This window comes from Cyclopterus lumpus, chromosome 9 (genome assembly GCF_009769545.1).
Source record: "Cyclopterus lumpus isolate fCycLum1 chromosome 9, fCycLum1.pri, whole genome shotgun sequence".
Taxonomy (NCBI): domain Eukaryota; kingdom Metazoa; phylum Chordata; class Actinopteri; order Perciformes; family Cyclopteridae; genus Cyclopterus; species Cyclopterus lumpus.
Genome location: NC_046974.1, coordinates 17,367,119 through 17,392,979, shown reverse-complemented (window position 1 = coordinate 17,392,979; position 25,861 = coordinate 17,367,119). Strand labels below are relative to the sequence as shown.

Below are 25,861 nucleotides of genomic sequence, written 5' to 3'. Positions count from 1 at the left end.
GACGACTCATGTACTCTCCTACAGACGGATAGCGATAGTGAATGACACATTTAATCATGAGTGCTTTATTTCTATTTGTTTACCTGCTTGTGTATGCTCACTTTTTTTCTTTTTACTTGAGTGACTAGTTGCACCAATTATATCCAACAGTCAGTTGTTATTGTTTTCATTTCCTTGAAGGTCCAGCTCATTATACTCTGGTTCCTGACATCCCGCACAATAACAGTCTTATCTCGTTTTGTTATCTTCTGTATATGTGCAAAAACGTTTCACGGGTTTGAAAACATCTTTGAAAACGGCAAGTTTGAAAATGTCAGTCAGGCATACTTTCTAATTGCGGAGTGCTTTTAGAGTAGTAGACAGAGATATGATTTGGATCTGAGATTGTTTTTTTGGCCCCATATGAGCTTGAAGATGAAGATTACCAAAATAACTCAAGATGTAAACAAACACAGATTATGACTGATTTGAAAAAGTCACAAAAGTTCTACTCCACAGATAACAGAAACATGTAGCCATATATATATATATATATCTGAAGTAATCTGACAGGACCATTTTTGTTGTGGCTTTCATAATTTAGCTTCACAGCAGAAAGTTCCTGCATGAGTTCAAACCCTTTGTGTGGGGAGTTTATATGTTCTCTCCATGTGTGTGCCGATTCCTGCTGAAGTCACTTGCTTGTTTTTCACTCAAGAATAAAATGGCTACATCCTCCACTGTTGAAAATTATGAAAACGTGTGTAGGTTTTGTGAGGTCGGAAAGTTTTTGTTGCAAAATGGAGTCCAGACTGGAAATTGAGTTTTGGGTGCCAGAAATCTCAACACCTGGCAAAGCAATTGTTGAGTCACTGACATTGATAGAGAGCATTATCACACTCCAGGTAGCTACATTATTATAATTCCACAATATGCAGAAATAGAATGTATACTTATTAGACGTGTAACATCATAAACTAACCACGTTTACCAAATAATCATTCCTTATGCCGCATGAATACGTAAACTTCGCTCACTTTCACCCTGGACACACACAATATGTATATGAGCTTTGTGTCCAATGTTGCCAACGTATTGAGAGAGAAGTTCCAAAAAACCATAAACCTTCAGCTTCACACTTAGCAAGATTGAAAAAGTCCATAACAAAAGAGGCATAAACTTTGTCTACTATCCCACCTTTGTATTAGACAAAGGTGACAGACACAGGCTCAGGCATAAGGATGGAGCTGTGTGGTTTTTATGTGTGTGAGCATCCTTCAAGGAAGCAGCGAGATTGTCTGTGCTCTCTGGCTCTCTGTGAAAAGCTCAATTGTTCCTTTCAAAACAAAAGAGCTTCTTTGTGTACAAACACAACAGGCGGTGGCTTCCTATTCAGTAAAGCTCTGCTGAAAACATTCAAACAGCCCCCGAATAAACGCTGTCTCTCACACACACACGCACACACAAATTGTCTCCCTGACTTTCTGTTTGTTTCCCCCTCACTCACACACACAAACAAACAGGGAGCCAAGTTCTCAAGGGACGGAAAGCCGCACAACTCCACTCAGCAAAAGACACTTTGGACTCCCACTGCCAGATGGGAGAAGAATGGAGAGGAGAAGAAAGAGAGCCTGTCACTCAAGGGAGTAAAACTGTTCCTCTGTTATAGACTTAGCTGACCTTGTGAGGACATTGACAGTCTACTCTGTCAGGAGAGAGAGAAAGCTCTGTTGCCAGATATCACACTGACATCCACCACACCTGGTCCTGAATAACAAGTCACTGGCCCTTCCACCTCCCGATACCTGCACATACTTGGTCAAAGAAAGTTGGGGAAATGATATATTCACTACATCACACAAGTAGTCAAGAGAATATAAACCACATGGTGTATCTCATATTGGGTATACATTAACACAGGTACGTGTTTCCTGTGCTTGACCTGTGACCTCAGTATTTCAACCGGCCAATGCCTTGTTCTAGGGCAGTGTCAGGATTATTACCAAATAATGTCTTTTGGGGTGGGAAGTACCTTAAGACAAAAAGCCCACACTGATAACCACTGAGCCACAGTGCTGCTTGCCCATGAGTTACAGCGGGATAGACTAAGATATCACATGGCCCCCCACATGATTTAAGGGCCAGCTGTTGCCAGAAATTGGCGGGATAATGTTATAACTGTGGTGACAATCAGCACTGGAGAGAGCTAAAGTCATGACAAGAGGTGCACTTAACAGAAACGATTGTTTGGAATTTGGTGAGGATCCAAAACAGCATTTATGTGCAGGATGAAGAATCATATAACATTATAATTAATGAGCATGCAATGCAAGTCCAGAAGGATTTTTCCTTACACAAACTCTATCATGCAGAGTTTGTGTATCAATAACACTGGTCACAGTTGGCACTGGCACGAGACACCTGTGTATACCCTGCGAATAACGCAGTTGAGTCACTTACACTTATTCAGGGTGCAAGAAATACAGTGTAACCTTCACAGCATCAATGAGCTCTAGACAAGAATGATCCCAACAGAATAGACTAAAATGTGTGGGCACCCCACAGCCCTTATACATTAAGCGTTAAGGCACCGATTATAGAGCAGCAAAAGCTTGGATCGCTGACCGGCTTTTACCTTCCAGCCAATGTCAGTGCACGTCTCCCTTTAAGTGCCCTGCCCGGGGCATGTGGAACTTTCTTTTAATCAATCTGATCGAGCACTGAAAAACTGAAAGTGTCTGAAAGCAGAGATCTGAATTTCAATTATGTTATCCCTTTCAATACTGTATAAAAATGAAATTTAAAGAAATAGAGTGAGAGGAAACCTAATGTTTTGGAAAGGAAGTGAGAAATGGATGAATGGATATGCAAATAGATGAAATATTACTGATTAATAAAAATAAATCAATGAAAACTGAAAACAAAACAAAAACATGAACAGATTAAACATTTTAATAAGAACACTTAAGTAAAAAAGATTTTCAAAACTAGGACTTTGAGTAACATTAATAATGCATCGTCACAGATATGTCACAGGTAAACAATAAAAACAGCTTTTATACGAGGGGTGTGTATGTGTGTGCATCTACGACCACACAAACTAAAGTCAATTCAAGTCATCTTAAACAATGACCAATAATAAGTTTTTGTTAACCAAAACAGGGGAGTCATCAATCTTTATTACAAATCATCAGGAACCATAACCAGTTGACAGTACAACAATTCATCTAATACTGTAAATGCTCATGGTGCAGGTGTGAAAACCCACACAATTAGAATAAGAGTCTTAAACATTATATTTGCGGTTCTTTATCAGAAACCAGCACCACCAGAATAACCTTCTAGTTTCATCAGGTACGGTTCAGACAGACATACAGACAGACAGGAGGAGAAACCAGACAGCTGAAGGCTGTTGGCTTGAACACGAGTTCAGTTGTGGCCCGATATGATTTAACATTTCAGACACATTCCTGGATCCGCAGTGATGCTGTCAGTTCACTTTCAGTTCAAACAGATATAATGTAAATAAGAAAAATTGATTGACTTGTTTGTTTTCAGATTTTTCTTTGGTTGAATGAACATAAAGTTCTACTCCCAAATGCATTTTAATATCTACATTTTGAACCAAATCCCTTTTCTGAAATAAAGCAAAACTGCCAGAGCTCTGAACATCAGTTTACTGTCCGTCTGTCTGTCGGAGACCTTCAACGTTTACATGATAACGACCGATCACTGACCTTCTGTGTTGAAAGTGTAGAGCAATACTTCAGTTGATATGCATTATCATCAATAATGTAATGGATAATGGAATGACGAAAACTTTATTTGAGAACAGTAAGCTGTAGGGATGCACCGATACAGATCAGATAAAACTATTGGACAAAATTCCCTTAATCAGGGTTACACATGGTATGTGGAAACCAACAAACACATTGAAGAATTGAAGTTCCCTGTAACAAATATGATTAATATTTTTATTATTTGATCTAGTGACAACAAAGATTTCATTGTTCTGTCACAGTAATGGATGGAGTCAATAATCCGTTTTGGGCAAATGTTTAGAATTCATAATAATTGGGCATTGGTGCATCCCCAGTACCACAAATTAATTGTACCTCCCTGCAGCGTATGTTTCCCTGCAGAAAGCTCCGGAAGGAATGACTATCGACTTGTCTTCTCGTACCTCTGGAATGAATCAATGCTGTCTGGGCTTACATTAAGAATTAATATCAGTCTCCTACGCACACCAAAAAAGACAAACACACACACACACTATTCAGAGGGCAGGTTTATGTTTTTAAATAAATGAAATTAGGCGATTTTGGTTAGTAATGTGCATCAGTCTCAGGATACGGTGACACTGGAGTATCTCATTTTAAGTGGTGGCTGATTTATGTGTCCGAGTTCATGTTTATTCTATGTGTGTGGTGCATATGTTTCTTTGTGTGCACGTGAGTGTGTATAAAACTATGCGTGTGCATTTGTCTTCCCTCCCCTGCACAGCCAGTCAGCCCAGACAGACATTATTTTCACATTACTGAGTGAGCTTCTTTTTTTTTTCCTTTCTTTGACATATATTTACAGGCAGAAAAACCAAGGCCTTTCCTACTGTATATTCACTTTCCATCTGTTTATCGTTAACACTGGAAAGAGAGGAGGAAGAGGAGCCAAAACAAAAATGCACACAGACATATTCAGAGATTCACAGGCTGATTGGCTCCCATTTTAAACTACGTTTCCTACACTGGCAAAAAATGAAGAAGGTTCAATTATTTTGGCATCGATGCTTTGGTCACAAAATACCGACACTTTTATTCTTTTGTTTGTTTTCACTTTTGTTTTCATTTGCTTGTTTGTTCTTGAAATAAGTCCCAGTCATTTTACACTCTGACCACATGTGCGTGTGCCAATAAGTACAGAAAAAAAAGGTAGGTTTGTTGTAGTCCTGTCATCGCACCTCTGATGCAGTCCCTTTAAGGAGGCACAGATTCTCTTATAAATTATGTGACTGTGAATGAGTGGGCAGGGGGGGTTGAGAAGGAGGGGTGCCCCCTGTGCCCCCACATCCCCCCCGCACTCCCTTTACGCCCATTGAGTACGTCCCGTCAACCTTTTTGCGAGCACGTTCTGCAGCACAGTTGCTGCAGAACTTTCCTCTGGCAAAGATTGTTCTTTTAACGAGCACGCAGAAACTGCCTTCCGCCCAAGATTCTTCATTTGCTTTCCACAGACCAGGACGAAGAGATATAAGGGGAGTTTGGAAGGAGGGGAGGGGGGAAACATGCACATACACACAAATGCATGTGGAAACACACACAGGGCAGAACCATTAAAAGTGATTGAATGGCCAGTAGAGCAATGTGATTGGTCAGGAGAGGGTTCAGGTGACCGGAAGAGTTTTTTTGATCCAATCACAGGTGATGTTCATCAAGGTGGAAAATGATTGTTGTCCAGGGGAGAGATTGGATCCACGTCGGGGGACAGGGAAATAAAGTAAATAAAAAACAGAGAGAGAGAGAGAGAGAAAACAAACGTCACACAATTAGCAATTTGAAGATTTTTGAAATTCACAACTTGGTGTATCAAAAAAAAAGTAAAGTGGACCACCAGTCTGCAAAAATTGTAAACCAATTATTTTATTTATTAACAGCTTTTAAACATACCAGCTACTTCTGAGCTTTGGTTTAAGAAGGTTTGAAACAGACTGAGTGTGCACTTTAGGTAAAGTAATCATCATCAACAGAAAGGTCTTACAGTAAACACATTGTCCTCAGAGCTTTATCTCATCAAAGGGTGGAAGACTTGTTGGCCACGGGGTCATTTTAACTAGAAGATCATGGCTCAACCACACACACTGCTGTCGAAGCCTCATAATCAGACCATCACCTCAGCCAGTTAGTGAGAAACGGGAATATTTACGCTACAAGAATCTGATGCCAAAAGAGAAGAACATAAAGGAAAGACGAGACCATGAAGCACAGTAATTAAATAAAGAAAATGCAAGCAAAGAGCAAGTAAAAAACAGAAAGTGAGTGTAGATGAGCAGATTATATGGTACACAAAGACCAACGTATAAGAGTATGTCGATGGTTCAAGAAACCTTCCAGACAATTATACAAAGAAATACAGAAAAACCAACCAAGAACAGTGAGTTTACATCCAAAAAAACAAAAACAAGAATGAGTGAGTGAGTTTGTAGTCCCAGAGAGATTTTAAATTAGTAATATTTAAAACATGAATGATAATGTTAAATAAAGCACACAAAGCAACAGCCAGGACAGACTACCCTCCTGCTTTCAGGCAGTTTGATTGAAGAAGTTAGTACGTAGCAAAACAAATGATAAAGAAGGTCATTGGTAAATCCTTAGCATGTACTTAATAGAGTTATCTTCTGCAATCATTTGTCATACCCTGTGGGATATAACAATTTAATTTATCTGGAAATGAAAAATAGTCTCAGGGAGAGTTGAGATGTAAATGTAAACCTATGAGGCCTTTGGCTCTTTGACTGGCTGAGATTGTTTAGACCACAATATGTGTACTTATGCAATTATTTGCAAACCACTGTTGTGAATCCAGTTGCACTATAACATATTTATTCTGCTGTGAATCTGTCCAATTCAATGCTCTTGCTGGTTTAAGCCTTTGCAGAGATTTCCCTCTGGACCATACGAGTATGCATTATGACTGAACGCTGCCTATGGGAGGCAATGCAAGAAGTGTGAAATAAATTGTGGCCATCTTGTAGATAAGAAAGCTGTCAAACTCACCATCTTTGCAGATGGTGCTGACCACACAGGCTCCCGCCTCCAGATTGTAACCACTGACACAGCTGCTGCAGTTCCTTTCACCGGGCCCCGAGCACTCATAGCAGCTATGGTCACACCTGTTGATGGGTGTATAAAGATTTAGATACCAGTCTTTGCAGCATTATACGGGCTCATATATCATATCCATCTTTCACTAGTTTTTGCCCTTTCACCAATTTTATTTTTTTTTTAAAGTCATGTCTTTTCCATTTACGGTATACACTCAAACCACAAAACATTTTGCTGCAATATTAGACGTGTTATTTTAGCAAGCGTGAGCTCGCATAACATTCAGTCATATCCGATATTGTGAAAATATCAACTGCAAGAGAGAAAAACATTTGTGTCAGTAGACATTAAAACATGTATGATATTACGTCATGGTGTGCATCATAAACTGTGCAAATGTGTAAACACAATCAGGGACAAAAGAGCGGAACTACCAAAATAAACCCACATGAATTGGTCCATTTGTATGTATATAATCGCACTTATGTAATCAACATCAACACAAAATACTATCTGCTTGAACAAATGTATACTTTTCATTGCTTTGGCCCTTTCAGTGTGTGTTGGTGAGCAGTGTTTGCAAATAATTGGAAGGTATAAAGTGAAGAGAAACTGGATAGAAACATAGCAAATAATATTCTTTTGGGAGCAAAACAGTTATCACATTTAGTTTGAAAATGGGGAATTTGAATTGGAAATTATGTGACCAGGAGATGCCTTAGGAATTAGGAAATCAAAGAAGGTAAAAAGTCAAGTTGGGAGAAAGACATATCAGGGATGCAAGTTAACCTCAAGGAACGATAAAAAAAGCAGACTAGATGTCTGACTCTATGGAGGAGTGTGACTGTGGGTCTGGTAGGAGGAAAAGAAGTCATCAAACAGTCATCACATATTGCAATAAGAGTCTGTTTACGTGTTCTTTCCCTCCCTTTCCTCCTTATCCAGGTTAATATTGGTGAAGAGTAAGAAAACAGAACTGTGGGAAGATTGCACACAGCTTTAAGATAGAAACAATGACTGCAACACAGGGCAGTTCTGCAAGGCTGTTTAAAATGTACAAGTTACAACAGTGAATCTGTGTCCACAAGCAGCTACATTGTTGGCGGGTTGCTCAATCACTTGTTGACGTAGTTATGATGCTAAATAGCACTGGGAACTGGATAACAGCATTTTTTTTGGGACAGATAAAGAGCAGGGTGAAACAAAAGCATATGGTTATTTGATTTACTTTTAAAAATAGTGTCTGATGAAATTAATTTGAGCAGTTTCTGTTCAAGTGCTTGTGGATGCAATTCTAAGGTAAAACAGGTATTTCAGATTTCTGACTACTTTTACCTCGGCCAAAAGTGAGTGGAGCTGATGGACATAGTTGGCCATGGCTAATTAATGGTGCAGAAAATAGCTTAAAATATAATATTCATTCACTTTAAATCAGTCAGCCGCAGCTGAGCTTGTTGTAGCTTTAAATATCCTTTTATGGATCCTACTATAATATTATTTCAACACAAGATTCACATTTAAACATAGAAAGTAAACTAAATCAGTCAGTTATTGATTCCAAATTGTAATACATGTGTTCAAATATGTTCCTGTGCTAGAAAACTGTTTGGAAATGTGCCCTTCCCTTGCTTAAGCTCGAGATTTCCTTTGTTTTTGTTTTTAATCTTTATAGACTGGAGATCCACAAGTTCACTGTGGTGAAGAGGTGTTGGCAGGTGTACTGACTCACTTCTTACAGGACCTCTGCACCTGCCCGTTGTCTGAGGTCTGCTCTGACAGGTAGTAGCCAGTGCTGCATGTTAACACACACCGCCATTCCTCAAGAAAATAGCTATCTGCACACTTTGTGCAAGCCTCTATACCTGTGCCTGAAAAACACACGTCAGGGATATTGTGAGGAAATTATAAACCAAATGTTAGTATTACAATTTCTGCTGCTTAAAAGGGAAGTACATGCTGACACACATAATAAAAGTAATTCTAATCAATCGTATGACTTCCTACCTGCGCAGGTGGCACAAGCCCGATGACAGGGCTCACAATTCCTTCTGTGGCCATTGTAATAAGTCCCTGGGTCACAGGTCATCTGACACTTGTTTCCTTGAAGACTAGAAAGAGAAAGAGAAAAGAAAACACACACACACTTGTATCTTTATAGCAAATACCAGGAAAATAATAACAAACATAAAATCCATTCCGGTGGTAGCTCAAGTGAGTTTCAGAAAAGTATAACGTGTGAAAGCACTCTCATATCCAAACCGTTTGTTGAAAATGTGTTAAAGTTTGTCTGTTAAAAGCCACCTGCTATAGAGCAATTTTCTTTAAAAGTTTCTTACTGGGCAAATATTTAGGAAGAATGAGAAGAAATACAATTGCAGCACCAGTGATATCATGTGCATGTTCACATTAGCTGCTGTTGGATGAACAGGAATAATTCATCTTCTAGATTCAATTTTGAACAGAGATTTGGCCAGATGCCAGATACAGGGGCAGAAGTAAGTTTGCAGGTTATAAAGTCAGTTCTGTGAAGTCACAGTGAGGACAGGTTGGTGAGCTTGCCGCAGTAAACTGAAAAACAGCTGGTCTGTGTTAACGTTTCCCAGAAACGATCTTGTCTGGTCCGCTCTTCCTCCTCGTCTCCTAACCGACCATGAATGGTGTACTGAAAGGAAGACTGTTGGCGTGTGAGTGCGTGTGCATGTGTGAACATGTGTCTTACTGTGGTCTCACTGGCATTCAGAGGAAATTATGGCTTACTAGTGTCCCCACCTCCACCTCTGGCTACACTGAACACTTAAAGCTGGGTTCAAGACCGCAATATGTTTTAAGTGCTTCACAAGTGTTTCCTTCATGACCTATCAGGAATTCCAGGAGTTTTAAACGCCAAATCCTTTGTCAGGTCAAGTGTAGCCGGGGTTTTTTGAAGCTGTGGAAGTGGCCAGAAAATGAACTGCAACATGTCTGCATGGATAACAACATTGCTAAGATCAGAGGATCTTCAAAGTGAGGACCACAACAGCTCCACTTATTGTGGGTCTCCGCATTACATGAGTGTCTGTGGGCTTTAATAATCCTGGGTCACAGGATGAAACTCTATTTACTCAGTTTGGGTCCCAAGAGGCAAACAGTTGGGAAGCCCTGGTTTCATTGGTTAATGCCTTGAAGTCAAACCACAGCAAAACACAATGTGCTGGTCTAAATTAGCTACACTGTACTGTATTTGTGCAGCGTTGGAGTGGATGAACACAAAAGGATTTCATCCTGAAATCACAAAACTGACATTAAAGCCAAATTAATGCAAAAAGCCCAAACCTGTGTACTAGTACAACTGAGGACTTAGTGTAATGGTAGATCTTCATATGAACAAGCTGTGATTAATATCAGCAGGTCTCATAGCAGCAGGGTCACAATTATATTGACTGTTTAAGGCTTTTCCAAGCCCAGATCCCCATAACCACATAGACACCATGTTACTAATATATTTTTTAATATCATTTCCGAAAAAGGTATTTGAGTGATTCATTTGGTGAGTTGCATCTGAAACCACAGTGTTCATACACATGGGGAACATTGAGGCCAGCTGTGGCTCAATGGGTTCGATCCCCAGCTCCTCGTGTTCACATGCCGTCCTGGGACAAGACACTGAATCCCAAGTTGATCCCCATTGTTAGGTCAGCACCTTGCACAGCAAATTGTGAGTGTTTTGTATAAAAGCATTGTGTAATTGCTTGAAGGTGGGCTGAAAAGTCTGCCGTCAAAGTAAGTGGTGAAGCAAATCATTCAATCTGTTTCTGCGGTAGTTTAGAGGAAATGCAATTATTAATTATTCATATTAAGCACTTCTAACTATATCATTACTATCAACACACTGCAAGTTATAAAAGGTGTATAATCACATGCATACGTCTGCAGCAATAGACAAAGCAAGACTGAAATATCTTTGTGTCAAATGACCAATGCTTTAAAACTCTAATCAACAACAATCAATACCGCATGACTCCCAGTTTACCTCATCCCAGGTTTACATTCTGTGCAGATGTTGGAGGTGGTGCACTTCTTACAGTTCTCTGGACATCTCCGGCAAATGTTGGAATCTGAAAGACACCAGGTGAGCCAGTGACACAGCGGCTAAAAGAAACAAGAAGTCTGGCTGCATTTGAACTTAAGGGAGCTGAGGATGAAGACAATATTGAAGAGGAAGACAATGGGTGAAGTTAACGAGGAAGACCAGTGAGCACAGGAGAGAGAATAAGTCGAAGAAGCGGAAGATGAACAAAACAGGAGGACAGACAGGGAGAGCAAAAATGTCAAAAGGCTAAAGCTGCTGCGATGAAAAAGCAGATTGTCGGGTTGGGGAAGGAGGATAGGAATGTAGATGAATATTTCAAAAGGCAGACTAAAGGCAATGACATGCTTTATCACAATGCACATGTGCAATTCTGCTCTCAGCAGTGATGAGGATTGTGAAAAACATTCATGAATAACATGTTTTATTATTCCTGGGAAACCACAGAGTAGACTATGACTATTAATGAAAACTATTATTTCTACATTTACGATAAACCTTGCTCCTGTACACAGCCATTATGGTTTTCTTTGGGAAGTCACATGGTCAGAGGTGAGGGGAGGAGACAGAGTAAGTGACGATTGTTGGTGAGATTTGCAGGAATCTGAAAATCCTTCCAGGCTTGAGGAGGTTTGTCGACAGGTCACACAAATGAGGGTTGAAATGATTATTGAGTTTATCAATTAGTCAATCAAAATTTAATCAACTATGTTGATGATCAATTATTTGTTACTTAAGAAATAAACATATATTCACAAATGTGAATATGTTCTGCTTTTGTGTGGAATTCTATTGGATTTTAGACAGTGTCATACACAAAACAAGCAAATGTGAAGACACCACTTGTGGCTTTATATATATATTTAACATTGTATTCACTAATTGATAAAGCTTTTAATCCAGAAATAAAAAAAAGACTTGATTCAATTGATAACACGCATAATATAAATCTTGTGGCTTGCTTCACTTTGTCTATAATTAGTCCGGCAACTAAAATAAGAACTGTTCAAAGTTTAAATGTTGTTTGTTGAACTATAAAAAAACGGATGCAAAAGAAAAAAAACTATATTGAAGTCAGATGCAAATCCCAAAAGGTGGGACCAAGGAACGATGAAAGAGTTCTGCAACAAGTTCTTGACTGCAGAGTGTGCGATCATGTGTGCACTCATTAGTTTTTTTTGATATTTCAGAGTCAGTTTGGCCACCGGTAAAAACGTACCATGGTCGAGGTAGAAGCCGTCGCCACAGTTGGCTCCACACGTGTTGGAGCCCTCGTTTAGGTGGAAACCAGTCCTGCATGTGGTGCACTGGTCACTACGGCTACCAACGCAGGTCTCGCACAACGAGGAGCACTTCTTGCAGCGCTTCCTATCATCATGGAAAAAGCCACTGGGGCACTCCGACACACACATCCTGGAGAGAAGGGATTTAAGGGAGATAAAAGAAGAAGGCAGGGTGAAAGAGAGCGCCACAAAAAGCAAAAGAGGAACAAAAAGAAGGCACGATTTATCTCTCTTACATATTTAGGTTGCAGTTTATGCCGACTGTGCAGTGAGTTAAAGAGTCCAAATTGACCTAATTTTTCCACGATTAACAACCTTCATCACACAGCATCAGTATAATGTTAACAGGCAATAAATGTAAAACATATGTATGGCAGAAAACATGCCTCTTATGTAGCGGTACTATTGGAAATATATATCATGTGCAATTATAAATATAAACTTGAGAAAAATATAGTTTTAAAAGAGTACGGCAGAATAGTTCTTCGTAAACTTATTTGTCATTCATAAATAGTTTGGAAAAACTGAAGTAGAGGGACCAAGTGTGTGCGTGCCGGTGCTATATGGTGAACAGGTGTAACATCTGCTGAATAACTTCACAGACCTCCGTCACCCCCTCATTTCACCCTGAGGCTCCCTTCCTAAAGGTGAAAAAGATCTCCAAAATCCTCAAAAGTACAAAATAAACACGCGCGCACACACGCACACACACACGCGCACGCGCACACGCACACGCACACGCACACGCACTCCTTGAGCCTTCATCACACACTCCAGAGTTTTCTGCCAAGAAACACACATTGCATGTGTGAAACACATAATCCACAAGTGCACGTACACTTCCATGTGTTCGTTCTCCAGCTTCAATGAAATCATTATTTAACCAATAACGATTGTAGAAACCCCTTCAATGAACCGTCTACACCAAGGATACCACTAAATGTGAGAAACACTTTCAACTGCATTTTCCTGACCAGAATGTCAGATCTGAGTGAGTCCTTGAATCTGTAGTCGGGTCAAAATATGGTAAAAGAAACATAAAAAGAAAATGTCAAGGTTTTATTGGGTCATTATTCCTATCAGTTACAATATGTTTCAGTCACCAAATACATAACTAAGATCTGAGGATGTCGCAACATTTGCTTTAACAGGGCAAGAAACACGAGTTGTCAGACAACCACAGACACTTAGGGGGGAAGGGGAAACCAAATGCGGGCACACTCAAAATCTTTCATGTCAATAAGAAACCGATATATTTAAAAATGTAGCTAATTGATGAATGCATGAAACGGATTCATACGCTTATGCACACGCTCCCACAATTACAGTGCTTTTGATGAGGACAGGTCCGGACTGGAGCTACCACTGAGGAGGGTCATACCCACATTGTGCGTTTCATGCATTGTGTCGTTTACATTTAATAATTTAAAGTTATACATAGTGAGTTAGAGAAAACACTCTTGGAAACATCCTTTATCATGTGGAGAAACTCTTTGCCAAACTATTAGACTTACAATCTGAATATTTCAAAAGGTCTGTCAATGAGCCTGTGTACAATACAATGCACACATACAAAGTTTCAAAGACCCACACACCTTTTGGTTGGTCTAGACCATCAAACACATATGTAGGGATGTAATTATCTGAACATTAAACACCACCACCATTCCTCCTCCTTCCTCCCACCACTCCCCCAATCTTCATTCATCAATTGCTCCCTGTGGTGGCAGAAAAAGGGCAGCACACCTCTAAAGTCGGCTAATTATAAGGCAGCGCCTAAGCTTGCACACTCTCATGCACCTGCATCGGGTTGCCTTTTATTAGTAGAGACCCGCCGACACAAAGGCAATTAGAACAGACTTTGATCCTAATGGAATCCTAAGGGCACACACAAATGTTCACACACACATATACGCAAATTCACAGTCACACACACACACACAAGCGTAAATATACTTTTAAAGGGGGGAAGGGAGCGACTGGATGCAATATGACCGACAGGAAGCAGCATCTGTGCGATCACACTGGCAAGGTTAAACCTTATTCACATTAAGCTCAACAAATAACAGGGCAGCATTGACCTGTGACCTTAAAAAGGTGTCAAAATGGAAACTCCAAAGGATCCAGAGTAAATCAAAATAAGAAAATCTAATTTTGTGACCTAGACATGACAAAGTGCCAGAATATTACAATAAACTAGATATGATGTAATGTAGTTGTTACACTGAAAGAACAACATAATTGAATGCATTTGAAGTTGTGGCTCCAACTGTGGAAACCTTTGAAAAGCAGCTGAGGCGTTTTACACATTTTTTCTACACCGAATGTCATTATTTTGTCTTCTGTTGTGACGTGTGATCAAGAAAGGTGCTACAGTGATTATTGTAAATCATGTTGAGCCTTTGCCACCTTTATGTTACAAACATACTGACATCATCACAGTATACCGAGCATTCTTTAACCATAGTTAGCTAATTATGTCAATATTAAATGTTCATGCTTGTTTTTGCCTCTCTCCACTCTGGAAGGTGTTTCTTACACTTTAAAGCTATCTATAACCAAATAGATACCACAGGGGTAAAGACCCTTTATTGGCATGTCGAGCCATCACCAGTAATGTGGAATGTCTCATTAACATAGCAAAAACATGCACAGTAAATTGCTATCAAAATGCTGATGATCAAATTTAGTCATGCAAACTGGGTTAAAGAAAGCTTGGGAACCCGATTGGAATATAGCCTTGAACTGATTACATTTAAACAAGTTATCAGCGAATAGATATATGCCAACATTCACTCAGGAGACCATCAGCTAATATTGATCCCTCTCTTTATTTGGCAGTCACTTAACTCCCAGAGGAGTTCACACTCTTAAAAACAATCAGATGTTGACATCACATATGAGACAGACATGTAGCTCAAGTGCACTTTTTAACTTAACTGCTCTGACTCCTCAGACATCGTGCCCAGAGTCCTCTGCCACTAAGAGTGAGGTGCTCTGAATAACCCACCAGTACATTCAAGAGCGCTCAGAGCTGACGGTCCAGTTTGTGACTTTTTATGAAATGTATATTGCATTTAAACCTGCCTCGTAATAAACAGATATAAAAATCTTCTCTTTTTTTTAACATTAAGGGACCTTTAAGCATTCTGACCTGGTGTTGTTCTTGAACTTAAGAAAGTAGTGGAGGCAGTTTATGCAGTGATGAGGTCCAGGACCTTCACAGCCGTTCTCATTGCATTCAGAGTCACAGGGGCCTGGAGACACACAGAAGGAACATATTTAAGAAATGATGACCGAACGAAAAGGGTTTATGGTCTTAAAACGTTGCCAATATCAAAAGGAGTTTATGTACAGTTTATGTACTTACCTTCATTGTGACAGGGCACTAAAGAATGATGTTACTTTTCAATGCTGCTGCTATGGCAAACCTTTCTATGTGCGGCTGTGGACTCATCACTTACCGTTGTACTCCTCTGTGAACTCCTCCTCAGTGGGCGTCAGCATGTCTGTGGAGCGGGGCTTATCGCTGCGCAGAGATGAGTATGGGTGCACAGAGGTGCCATAGAGCACCAGTGACCACTCTTTCAGCTTGCCTGAGGAAAAAGAAGGATTGTAAACATCTTAGACACTTCACTCTGTCCTGATGGCTACCAGCTGACTATACTATCACAAACAATAGCTCAATAGATGTGTAATGGCAGGCAGTTGTACTGCAGGATTAATATAATAATTTTGTCAACCATCTTTGACCATTCTTCTATATTTCAAAGTATTGTGAGCTACCATAAATAGATTATATCACATTATTTTCTCTTAATAACACACATGAGAAAACTAGGCACACGTTACATAGGATTATAGTGACTGCTACTCTCCCTTTGAGACTTTATTGTGTTGTTAAATTAGTGGGTCGTTTGAGCAGTTAAATTCACTGCCTGCATAGCAACATGTGTGCTCCTGCTGTACTTCCTCCTGTTCCTTCCATGTCTACAGTCTCTGTAATTAAACAAATGGGTAAGTAGACGGATGATTCTTTTTTGATTAAAGAAATTAACAACACTGTCATACCGGGTACTTTTTGGCTGCGGAGTTGAGAAGGTGAATCATAGATCTCTAGGACCCAGTCGCCTGCTGCCTTCTCTCCCCAGCAGTGGGTGGTCATAAACTCCCAGTTCTTAAAACCCTCCATGGAGTGATCAAACAACCTGCAAATCAACAACACATGCAGGCACACACGTGCGCGCACACACACACACACACACACACACACACACACACACTTAAATAATGGATGAGGAAACAACTCAAGTACTGCAAATACCAGTACAAACAATCTCAACCACTCAACAGAGTACAATCCTAGTCTCAAATTTACCGTGGATGAACAGGGCTGTGTTTTTTTTTTTAGGTGAACATGGACTAGGTACATTCAGCGCTTATGGTGTTTCAGCCCAAATTTTTTTTAAAACAGCATAGACAAGTGACATTTTTGGCGAAATCGAGGGAATTAATTTAAATGGACAGGAACACCTCATTTAGCTTATGTAAGTATTTAACCCCATGAGTCCCAACATTTGTAATTTAAAAGTATCGTCAGAACTAAAACTTTTCCGTTTTTTTTAAATATATTTTGCAAAAACAGTCAATATAATATATCCCAATGTGAGTTATTCTATTTTAAGACCACATTTTGACAACAAATTATCAATTTCATTGCAGTTTATGTAGTATTACATCGCAGCTGGCGTATCACAACTTGCTTTTTTACCTGTTGGCAAGCAGCTGAGACTTGGTCCCTGAGGGTGAGGTCAGATTGATTGACAGGTCCCCACGGCGAGGGTGTGTGATTGTAATACGTACGACCACGTGCTCCAGGTAGATCACATGGTGGTTGGGGTTGTCAGTGCATCCTGTTGCCTTGTACACCGACCGGACCACATGCTCGGGACGGATAGTTCTGCAAGACAAGATCAATCAAAAGGTAGACAAACTAAGACATAAAAACATAAACATATCCAGTTTGATATTTATTGGAGAATTGACTCATTTAAATTTAACCAGATAAAATCCATTGAGATATCTCTTTTTGCAATGCCGATCTCGCCAAGAAAACAGCAAAGTTAAACGATGTGTAAACGTTACATTCATACATACAATAAAACAAAGCAATATATTACACAGTAATACACAGAAGAGGATGTCAAAACACAGATAGTGTATGATACATGAAGACAAAATGGCAACAAGACAACATTGTAATATTAGGAGGAAAAGATGTACATGTCATAGTTATTAAATACATCTGGCCAATATATTAGTAAATTAACAGATTACATCTTTTTCCTAATAAAGTGTTTTTCAATGATGTTCTTAATTTGTTTGCCGGTAAGAACAAATTTAGGCAAGAAAATATTTATGAATCCTGGATTTGTGTGTAAAACGTTTGTACATACTTAGGATATGTTAGCGAATGAGGCCCCTTGTCTTTAATCTATGTTTAATGTTATCATTCAGTCCACTGAAGGAAACAAGAAAGTCCACTTTTAACCAGCTCCACTGACAAAAAGTGGAAAAGCCATAAAACACATTTTTGGACATTGATTTTCTGGGTGTACTAGTACATTTCATTGCAACAGAGATTTTTTTTAACAATCAAACATCAACAACAACAAAGCAAATAGAAATAGGATATCAGATATTAGAGAAGAGCAGATGGCCAATCAGATTAAAAGCGTGCAACATAGATAAGCTTCAAATCGCTTAAGATAAAACGTGGGCTCTGATTACAGTAGCTTCAGAAAATATACTTGTCTTTCAAAATGACATATCTTTCCTCTTTACAAAGCTGTGATACACATTTTAAAGTTAACTTGTTTACATCTAGTAATTAGCTTATACTGATAATGATATTGATCCGATACAGGCGCAAATAACTGGATCAGGTATCATGACAATGGTCTGGTATCAGATACCCTTATTTAAAAAAATACCAGTTCAGTATCTATATTTGGGTATTCATTTGTTACATTTTCTTTTACAGCTTATTGATTTACACTGGTATCAGATCGATACTTATATATCAGCCTTTGGTTAAAGTTGAATTAATCTGGACATGCTATTCAAAACACAGGATTGTGCTGCTGAATGTAACTCGGCGTGCCCTCAGACATAATGTACCTGTAGTACCGTTTGCTCAACTATATGTTAGTGAATGATGCAACACTCAACATCAAGCTTCAATACATGGAGGCACCTCTCAAAGCAATCACTTGTACTTTGATTTAACCTCCTCAAAAAAACAAAGATCACGCACAAAAGTTTTCCATTTTATAAACCTCGACCTGCCAAAGAAACAAAGAACCATGAGCATTATAAGAAAGACAAAGAGCAGTAAAAAAAAAGGGTCACATGTTGCTGCTGCTCAACATGTTAACTCACTGGCTGTAGTCCTGGTTGACATGCAGGATTTATTCGCTGGAAACTTAAATAGAGCTGGTGAATGACACTCGCTCGCAAAATAACATATAAAAGGATTACTATCATTATTATTTGAAAGACAATTAATGCCAGTGACTAGTGCGGTTTGATCTTGTATTGGAAACAGCGTTATTTCCCCCCCAGTTGTCATGGGTTACAATGATAGTGATGACATTTTTAGGGCCAAAGTAAGAGAGCACAGATGTTGATCATTAGGAGGAAAATTACCCCAAGACAATAATTGGCTTGTAAAGATTGCCTTAAGATGTGCAATGAAGATGAAGCTTTTTCTCTTGGAACAACATATTACTCAAACTTGCCTGAAGAATGAATTGAGACAAACAACACACTGATTTTGATTATTTAAAAAACAAAATGTTTGCCAATCAGACCACATAGTGCCTGTCAAGACCCACAAATATTTTAATTACAGTCATAAATACTTGCTTTAATCATTCTGAAAATCTTTTTTTTTAAAAACTAATATAGGTGATATTGTTGACCTACAGTCAGTGTATGGATTGTTAATTACGGTTAAATATACCAATTTGTTTGTGAAAGGCCCAAACTGTCCGGCAAGATTAAATTCAACAATTTCAATTGAGAAATGTGGTGGAAACATGGTGAAAACTAATTCTACTAACGCGGTGAAAACAAATAACATGGTAAAAACAAATTCCCTTCTCATATCAATTAAATCAGCAAATTATTATTAAAGGAGTCAAAGTGGTTCATTTGTATTTATAGCAGCGCATCATGAATTGTTTTTCTAGAATACTGGCAGGTGAACGATCCACAATTTCTCCATTTGTCCTTTCACTCCATCTCTGATAATTTTTAGAATTATTGAGGGACTTTAATTAACATTAAAACCACTGGAAACTGAAATACACAAGGAAGTGGCATGAGCTCAAGCAGTCATGATGGAATGAATAACAGAGAGAAAACACTGATTGTCTCTTTCGTAAGTAGTTGTTTGGAAAGCGGACAGCAGTAATGGCTGGGGAGTCGAGGGCTGATATCACAGCTTTGGCTTCTCCATGACACAACACAGAAAACTTAACCGTACGCATGGGACCGAGCAGAGCAGATGCACAGCTGATTAACACAATCCTGATTGCACACGGATCAGGCAGTTTTCCTGGTGCGTGCTCCAAGTGGAGTGAGGCGAGCGATTGCATACAGACATTACTAAACACAGTCAGAGAGGCCAACCAGAGGGTATGTGGGAACATACAGCAGAGAGATGATGACTGCACTCATGCAGAAAGTCAGCAGCACCGCACACACACACACACACACACACACATACTCTCAACAACAAAAAGAGACACATATAGACTTGCCTCCAAAACACATTACCACAATCTATGAAAACACAGGCACAATCACACATTCATGACACAAGTGAGCACAAAGTCATTTATAAATAGATTTTTACTCAATAAAGTGGTTGGTTAAGGGAAAGAATGTTTCAGACATTTTAGTGCAGTTTTGTAATGTGTTACACAATAAAATGTCATGACTTTCGTTGCCTTTGTTCCAAAACCAGACCAAACCAAACAAAATAAAGCCTTATGTTTCCTAGTGATTGCCTACTTTTATTTCGCGAGCCTGTCATGTGGCTGGATAGACGAAGGGTAGTTTCTGAATAAGGCTTACGCTCCCAGTAACTACACAAATGTTTGACTGACCACTTCACACATCTAAGACTACTCATAAATACACTACACATGGAAAAAGGAGGCTTAAACGACAGGGTTGTTTTTATTTCATTTACACAACAAACAGTGGTAATCTCTCTATGAGCCAAAACACAATCCATGAGTACAGAGGGCTTAGCACAACTGCCTCGGACACAAGCTGGACTACATAAGCCTCATATGGACTGACTTGTGCACTGAAGCAGAACAGACAGAAGGACACTGATAATGCTGCAGTTGCTGGCCACCGAGCCTGCGACTGAAAGCAAACCAGGGCCCGAGTTCAGCCAGCCAGCCTAACACAGAACAGTGCTCAGGCTTCCAGCTGCATCAAGAATAACAAGCTGTGAAGCCCTGGCTCTCATTCTGTGTGTGTGTGTGTGTGTGTGTGTGTGTGTGTGTGTGTGTGTGTGTGTGTGTGTGTGTGTGTGTGTGTGTGTGTGTGTGTGTGTGTGTGTGTGTGTGTGTGTGTAGTAAAGGTCTTATGTGAAAACCACCCTGCCAGAACTAATGCTTGGCCCCTATCAAGGTACAGCTTGCACAACCGCACTCTCAAACACATGCTGGTGCATAAAACACTAGGGAAGAAGAAAAAAAATGCGAGACAAACTGAGAAAGAAGTTTAGTCACATATGTTGGTCTCAAAGTTGACTCACTTATCTGGCTTTTAACTTTAAACTATGATAGTCTACTACAGTTAATATACCTGTGTAACTATGGAATGGCCATACATTATTGAGGAACTAATTGATGTACACACCCCTAATCCTTATGCTGTTGGTTTGGCCCCTTTAGGTCCAATTAAGGGAAATCCTAATGCTTCAGCAAACAATGACATTAGACAATAGTGTGCATCCAACTTTGTAAAAACAGTTTGTCAAGTTGAACAAAGTGAGGACCATGGGGAAATAGTTGTCCAAGTCTGGTGTGGAAGAACTTGAATTGCCTGCACAGAGAGGTTTACCAAATACATATTGGTATAATATCTAATATAATTTTGGACATTTAGTATAAATGTTCAATGTGATTTCCGGTGAATGAAATTCCTCATTGTGCTCAACAAGTTGCCTGACCACTTGGAAGGGCACTGTTGGCACTGGAAATACTGTATAACACCTGTCCTGCAAGCTAGTATTTCATTGTCCACATTGTATTGTGGTAGTGTGTGTGTGTGTGTGTGTGTGTGCGTGTGTGTGTGTGTGTTCATTCTACCTTATTTGTCGGTCTGCACTCTCCACACAGACGTGCTGAGTAGGGACTTGCTTCCATCGCTCTGCCTCCTTCACCATCGCCTCAGCATCCATTAGACCAAAGCCGTAAAGGTGGCTGACTGTAGAAAACAGTGATAAGTCACAGCTGATCAGACTACTCCAATGCCGAATTTACCGTTTCTCATACTAATGATGGTTTACTCAAAATCATCCTCTTGAAAAATCTGAAATCTGGTCAGAATAAATCCTCTGGACAGGTTTGTAGCTCTCCTTAAAAGGAATCTCGTTTTGTGCAGACTGTTATCGATGTATGTGTCAAAAAGATTCAATATTCTCTAATTTCGGTGTTCTCTACCAACTGAAATGCAAATACTGAGGATATATGGTAGTTGTCTAAATATGAAAAGGAAAGTTTAGAAACTACTTAACTTTTGGGTACAACAGCTCAAATATGAATTCCTTTCATACTTCTCCCACCCCTCATTCCCTGTTCTGTTTCTCTTTAGTTCCTCTTTGAAGAAACAGTCACTTGGAAAATCTCCAGGCACACTGGGCCTGCAGCCTGGCTGACCCCTAGTTCTCACTGTGTTGGTTTCTCTCCCTCGTACACACTCGCATGCGTGCACGCTTACACAAAAAGCAACCCTGACATGGACCCTGACAGATGGCAGCTGGTAGTTCAGTAGTTAAGCAAGAAAGAAACAATTTTTGATTGGAGAAAACAAATTCAGGCGTCAAAATACTGCATGTTTAATTCTCCAACTGTTTGTAGTATTCTTTATAACACACTATATCCCACTATGAATCTTAAATGCATCAGTTGCTTAATTGTTGTGTTGAGATAATGGAAGAATAGATGGATTCAGATATATTGTGTGTGTGTGTGTGCGTGTGTGCGTACCATTGTAACCAGCAGCATTGGTCTTCCAGTCAGGGGCGCTGAGATGTCCGGCTCTTGAGGTCTTTACAATTATGTGCTGAACATCTCTCCATGTTAGAAGAGGACTAGTGGAAAAAACACAAACAAACACACATTACATTACGTACATTAATATATTTATTATGTAAAAAAAAAACCTCAGAGGACAAATCTAAGCAAGAACTAAGTGAATAATAAATACCTTTTTGCTATGCACATGCTCAAACACACAGACATACGCATACATTTTAAATAAAAAAATGTGAACATCTAGACAAATTCACATCCATAAAAGATCCGGTCAAGCTGCACTACAGATTTAAATAACAATTCATTATGTTTTGAAAGGCAAAGCAAAACACAAAGAGAAAAAACAAATGACTAACAAGGGGGATAATGAATGAACAGCAAGATATGAAAAGATAGCTCACTGTTCATTCTGAATACATTCAGAGCATGGTGGAAGACATGTGGAAGATATGTGGGTGAAAAATAACCATAAAAAGTTTAGGATTAAAGGGGAAGGAGGTTAAAAAAACTAAGTGCAAGAAGGAATAAAACAGATGAAATGAAAAACAAAGTACATAAACCGTAGTAATACACAGTCGGTGGAAAATTACTGAGAGAAAAAAATGACAGAGAAGCATAGATGGAGAGCATAGATGCGTGTTCATCCGTCCCTAGTTTCTCTGATCTCACGTGAGATCCATTACAAGATGGCATTCATTTTCCTCAAGTGCTTTGATGTACAAATGCTACATTAAAATGGGAAAAAAAACAGGAAGAAGTGGGTCACCAAGTTTCCTGGGATTCCCTTCCATCTCATATGCCGGCCAGATGCTCCATTCCTTCCCCTCGTGTCACTCCCTCTCCATCCGAGACCTCCAGAATCTGCACTACTTTGAATCAGTTGACCTAAAACTAATATTTAACGTTTGCAACCCAACATTTAGATTAAAACATTTAAGAAGATACGCTGGTAGGATGTGAAAGGGAGAGAGAAAGCAAAATGAGTCTGACCTGAACACCGTGCTTAAAATCCTTAACATCTGGGATATATTGCATTATATATTTAATGGATTTGATGTAAAGCACATTGCGTTTACATGTAATGAAATGTGCTTTACAAAAAATGCTTTGTCTTTTTCCGAAGTTGCACATATGGTGAATGAAAAAACAATTTGTTTTGAGTCAGATCTATCCCTCATGGAACATTCCCAGGTTTATTGCCGAGTGTGGTGATCGCATTCAAACTAGTTAGTCAAATAAAATCCTACGATCACAACCGTTAGGTCTTTTTTTAATTTCAACCATTTCATTCCTCGTTTTACTTACATTAAGAGTAGAACAAAGCTGACCATCTATCTCTGGCAGCACTAGACTGCTATACTTTTCACATTAGCCGTCTATCACTCCTTGGTTTGTAAAGAATAGTAATCAAATGTACTTAATGGAGTTTTGGGTTAGCCTTTTGCAGTTTCCAGGGTTATATTCAAGACTGCTTTCTGATCCTAGGGATGAGATCAGGATTAGACTAAACAAGGACATATTGGAAGATGGAAAGAAAATGTCTGCACTTGCAGTGAACGTGAAATATCAAACCCCTTTAATGCCCTGAAATGTCTTGTAGCATTTAAGCCATTAGTTTACTAATGGCTTAAATGAGCCCACTCTCGTCAAAACTAACTGAAGAACATATACTTACTAAAAAGTTGAAAATAAAATAGTAAGTAAAAAAACAATAAAAGGATGGTAAGTCATAATAAGTACTGTACAGATCATTATTAATAGGCTTAGCTGCCACTGTATAATTATGGTTCCATACATGTTTTATGGTCATTAATTAAAAGTGACTTTGGCATCGTTATCTAGGCCATGACACCCTTCCCATAAACAAGCCAATACTAATTAATGCAGTAGCTTGCATACTGGGGAAAACCAGCAGCAAAAGAGGTCATCTTATATGGGTTTCTTGGTGCTTCTTTTAAGCGTAAATATGGATGAAAACATCTGCAGGAATGAAGGAAGGAGGAAAATGAAGAGTCAAATAAATAAAGCCAATAAAGCTGAAAAAGTCAAAAATGTCCATAGGCCCTCTCCATCTCACCTTCGTTCCGTTCAGGGATGGTAGATTACCTACTGAACTATAATCATCATTTTTCAGTATAATATCTGCTTCTCTTGCTTGAATTTTAAAGCAGACAAATGTAGAAGAAATATAGTTTAATTTTACCTCTTCTGTCCCTGCTTTGGTTGTTAAAAACCTCCAAGTAGATGACATCCTTATGTTAGGTTATCCTTGCTCATTTCTTGTTTATCCCTCCTATATCCCGCATTGAAGAGTCCTGTCTCCATGTTCAATCACTTTACCATGTCTTCACTCAAGGACAACGGAAGGGGGACAGAATACAAGTTTCTGAAGCTCTCAAAGCTTGCAGTTTGCTGTGCCAGACTTATAAAGAGATAAATCATGTGCTGACTTAAAACATCTTAAACTTGGCAAAATGTACAGAGAACGAAGCATGAGACAGTTTTCCGAAGCAACAATTTCCAATGCACTCTCATACCAAGGGTAAAGACCTCACAGCACAGAGTAAAAAGAAGTCTCGGCGTAATGGCGTCTTGACATGTTTATCACAGTGTTGCTTTCATTCACCAGATAAGAGCTGATACAATCAGTATTGCACGGTTTGTCTAAACGTGTGTCCCTCTCCCTTTCATCCTCTCCTCATCCTCTGCTCTACTCTTTGCAGGTTTATCCGTGTTAGAAAGGGAACAGAAGGATCGAAGAAAGGAAAGAGCGTTTGCCTTGGAGGAGGAGGAAAAAAAGGCCATCATGACAGTGGCGGAGGCACAGCAGAGCAGTACCAGAGAGAGCAAGTGAGAGCTAGAAGAGAAGAAAGCAGGCAGGCAAGAAGCAGTGTGTAATAACCTCATTGAGGAAACAGGCTTATGTGCCCAGCACTGCCTGGAAACCGAGAATATTTTCTAGTGGAGGATTTGGATTGGATTATCCAGGTTAAATGAAGTGACCTCAGATTACCGAGCCGCTCAACATGTGATGATGTGGTGAAGAGCAATTCACAGTCTCTGCACTCACTCCAATTAATTAATTAATTATAAATAAAGCACACCAACAGGTTCCAAAGAGAGGCAGGCTGGGCAGGCATCTGCAGTGTCTCACAAAAGAAGCTACCAGAGCATCTAGAAGGCATAAGGGGGAAACCGAGCCATTGAAAATAAAATTATTTTAAAATCTGGTTTGTTTTGTCATCTCCGAAAATGCCAATATTGAAATTGGTACTCCAGAAACCCTATAGCAGAATTGCTTCGACATGTTAGCACCTGGCCACAAATGTCTGTGGGGTAGCCCTGCTTTTTACAGACAGCACGAAATTCTGC

The 25,861-nt window shown here is 39.4% G+C and overlaps 1 protein-coding gene across 1 annotated transcript in view; it reads right to left on the bottom strand.

The window, feature by feature from the left end:
* Positions 1 to 4,979: 4,979 nt before the first annotated feature.
* Positions 4,980 to 25,861, bottom strand: part of pcsk5b (proprotein convertase subtilisin/kexin type 5b) — a 44,733-nt gene continuing 23,851 nt past the window's right edge. The window contains 13 exon segments of the mRNA XM_034541264.1: positions 4,980 to 5,155; positions 5,158 to 5,199; positions 6,750 to 6,865; positions 8,527 to 8,665; positions 8,802 to 8,905; positions 10,807 to 10,891; positions 12,083 to 12,276; positions 15,301 to 15,403; positions 15,611 to 15,742; positions 16,218 to 16,354; positions 16,918 to 17,106; positions 21,542 to 21,659; positions 22,442 to 22,545. Of these exon segments, the coding sequence (XP_034397155.1) occupies positions 5,085 to 5,155; positions 5,158 to 5,199; positions 6,750 to 6,865; positions 8,527 to 8,665; positions 8,802 to 8,905; positions 10,807 to 10,891; positions 12,083 to 12,276; positions 15,301 to 15,403; positions 15,611 to 15,742; positions 16,218 to 16,354; positions 16,918 to 17,106; positions 21,542 to 21,659; positions 22,442 to 22,545 (1,534 nt within the window). The 3' untranslated portion in view covers positions 4,980 to 5,084.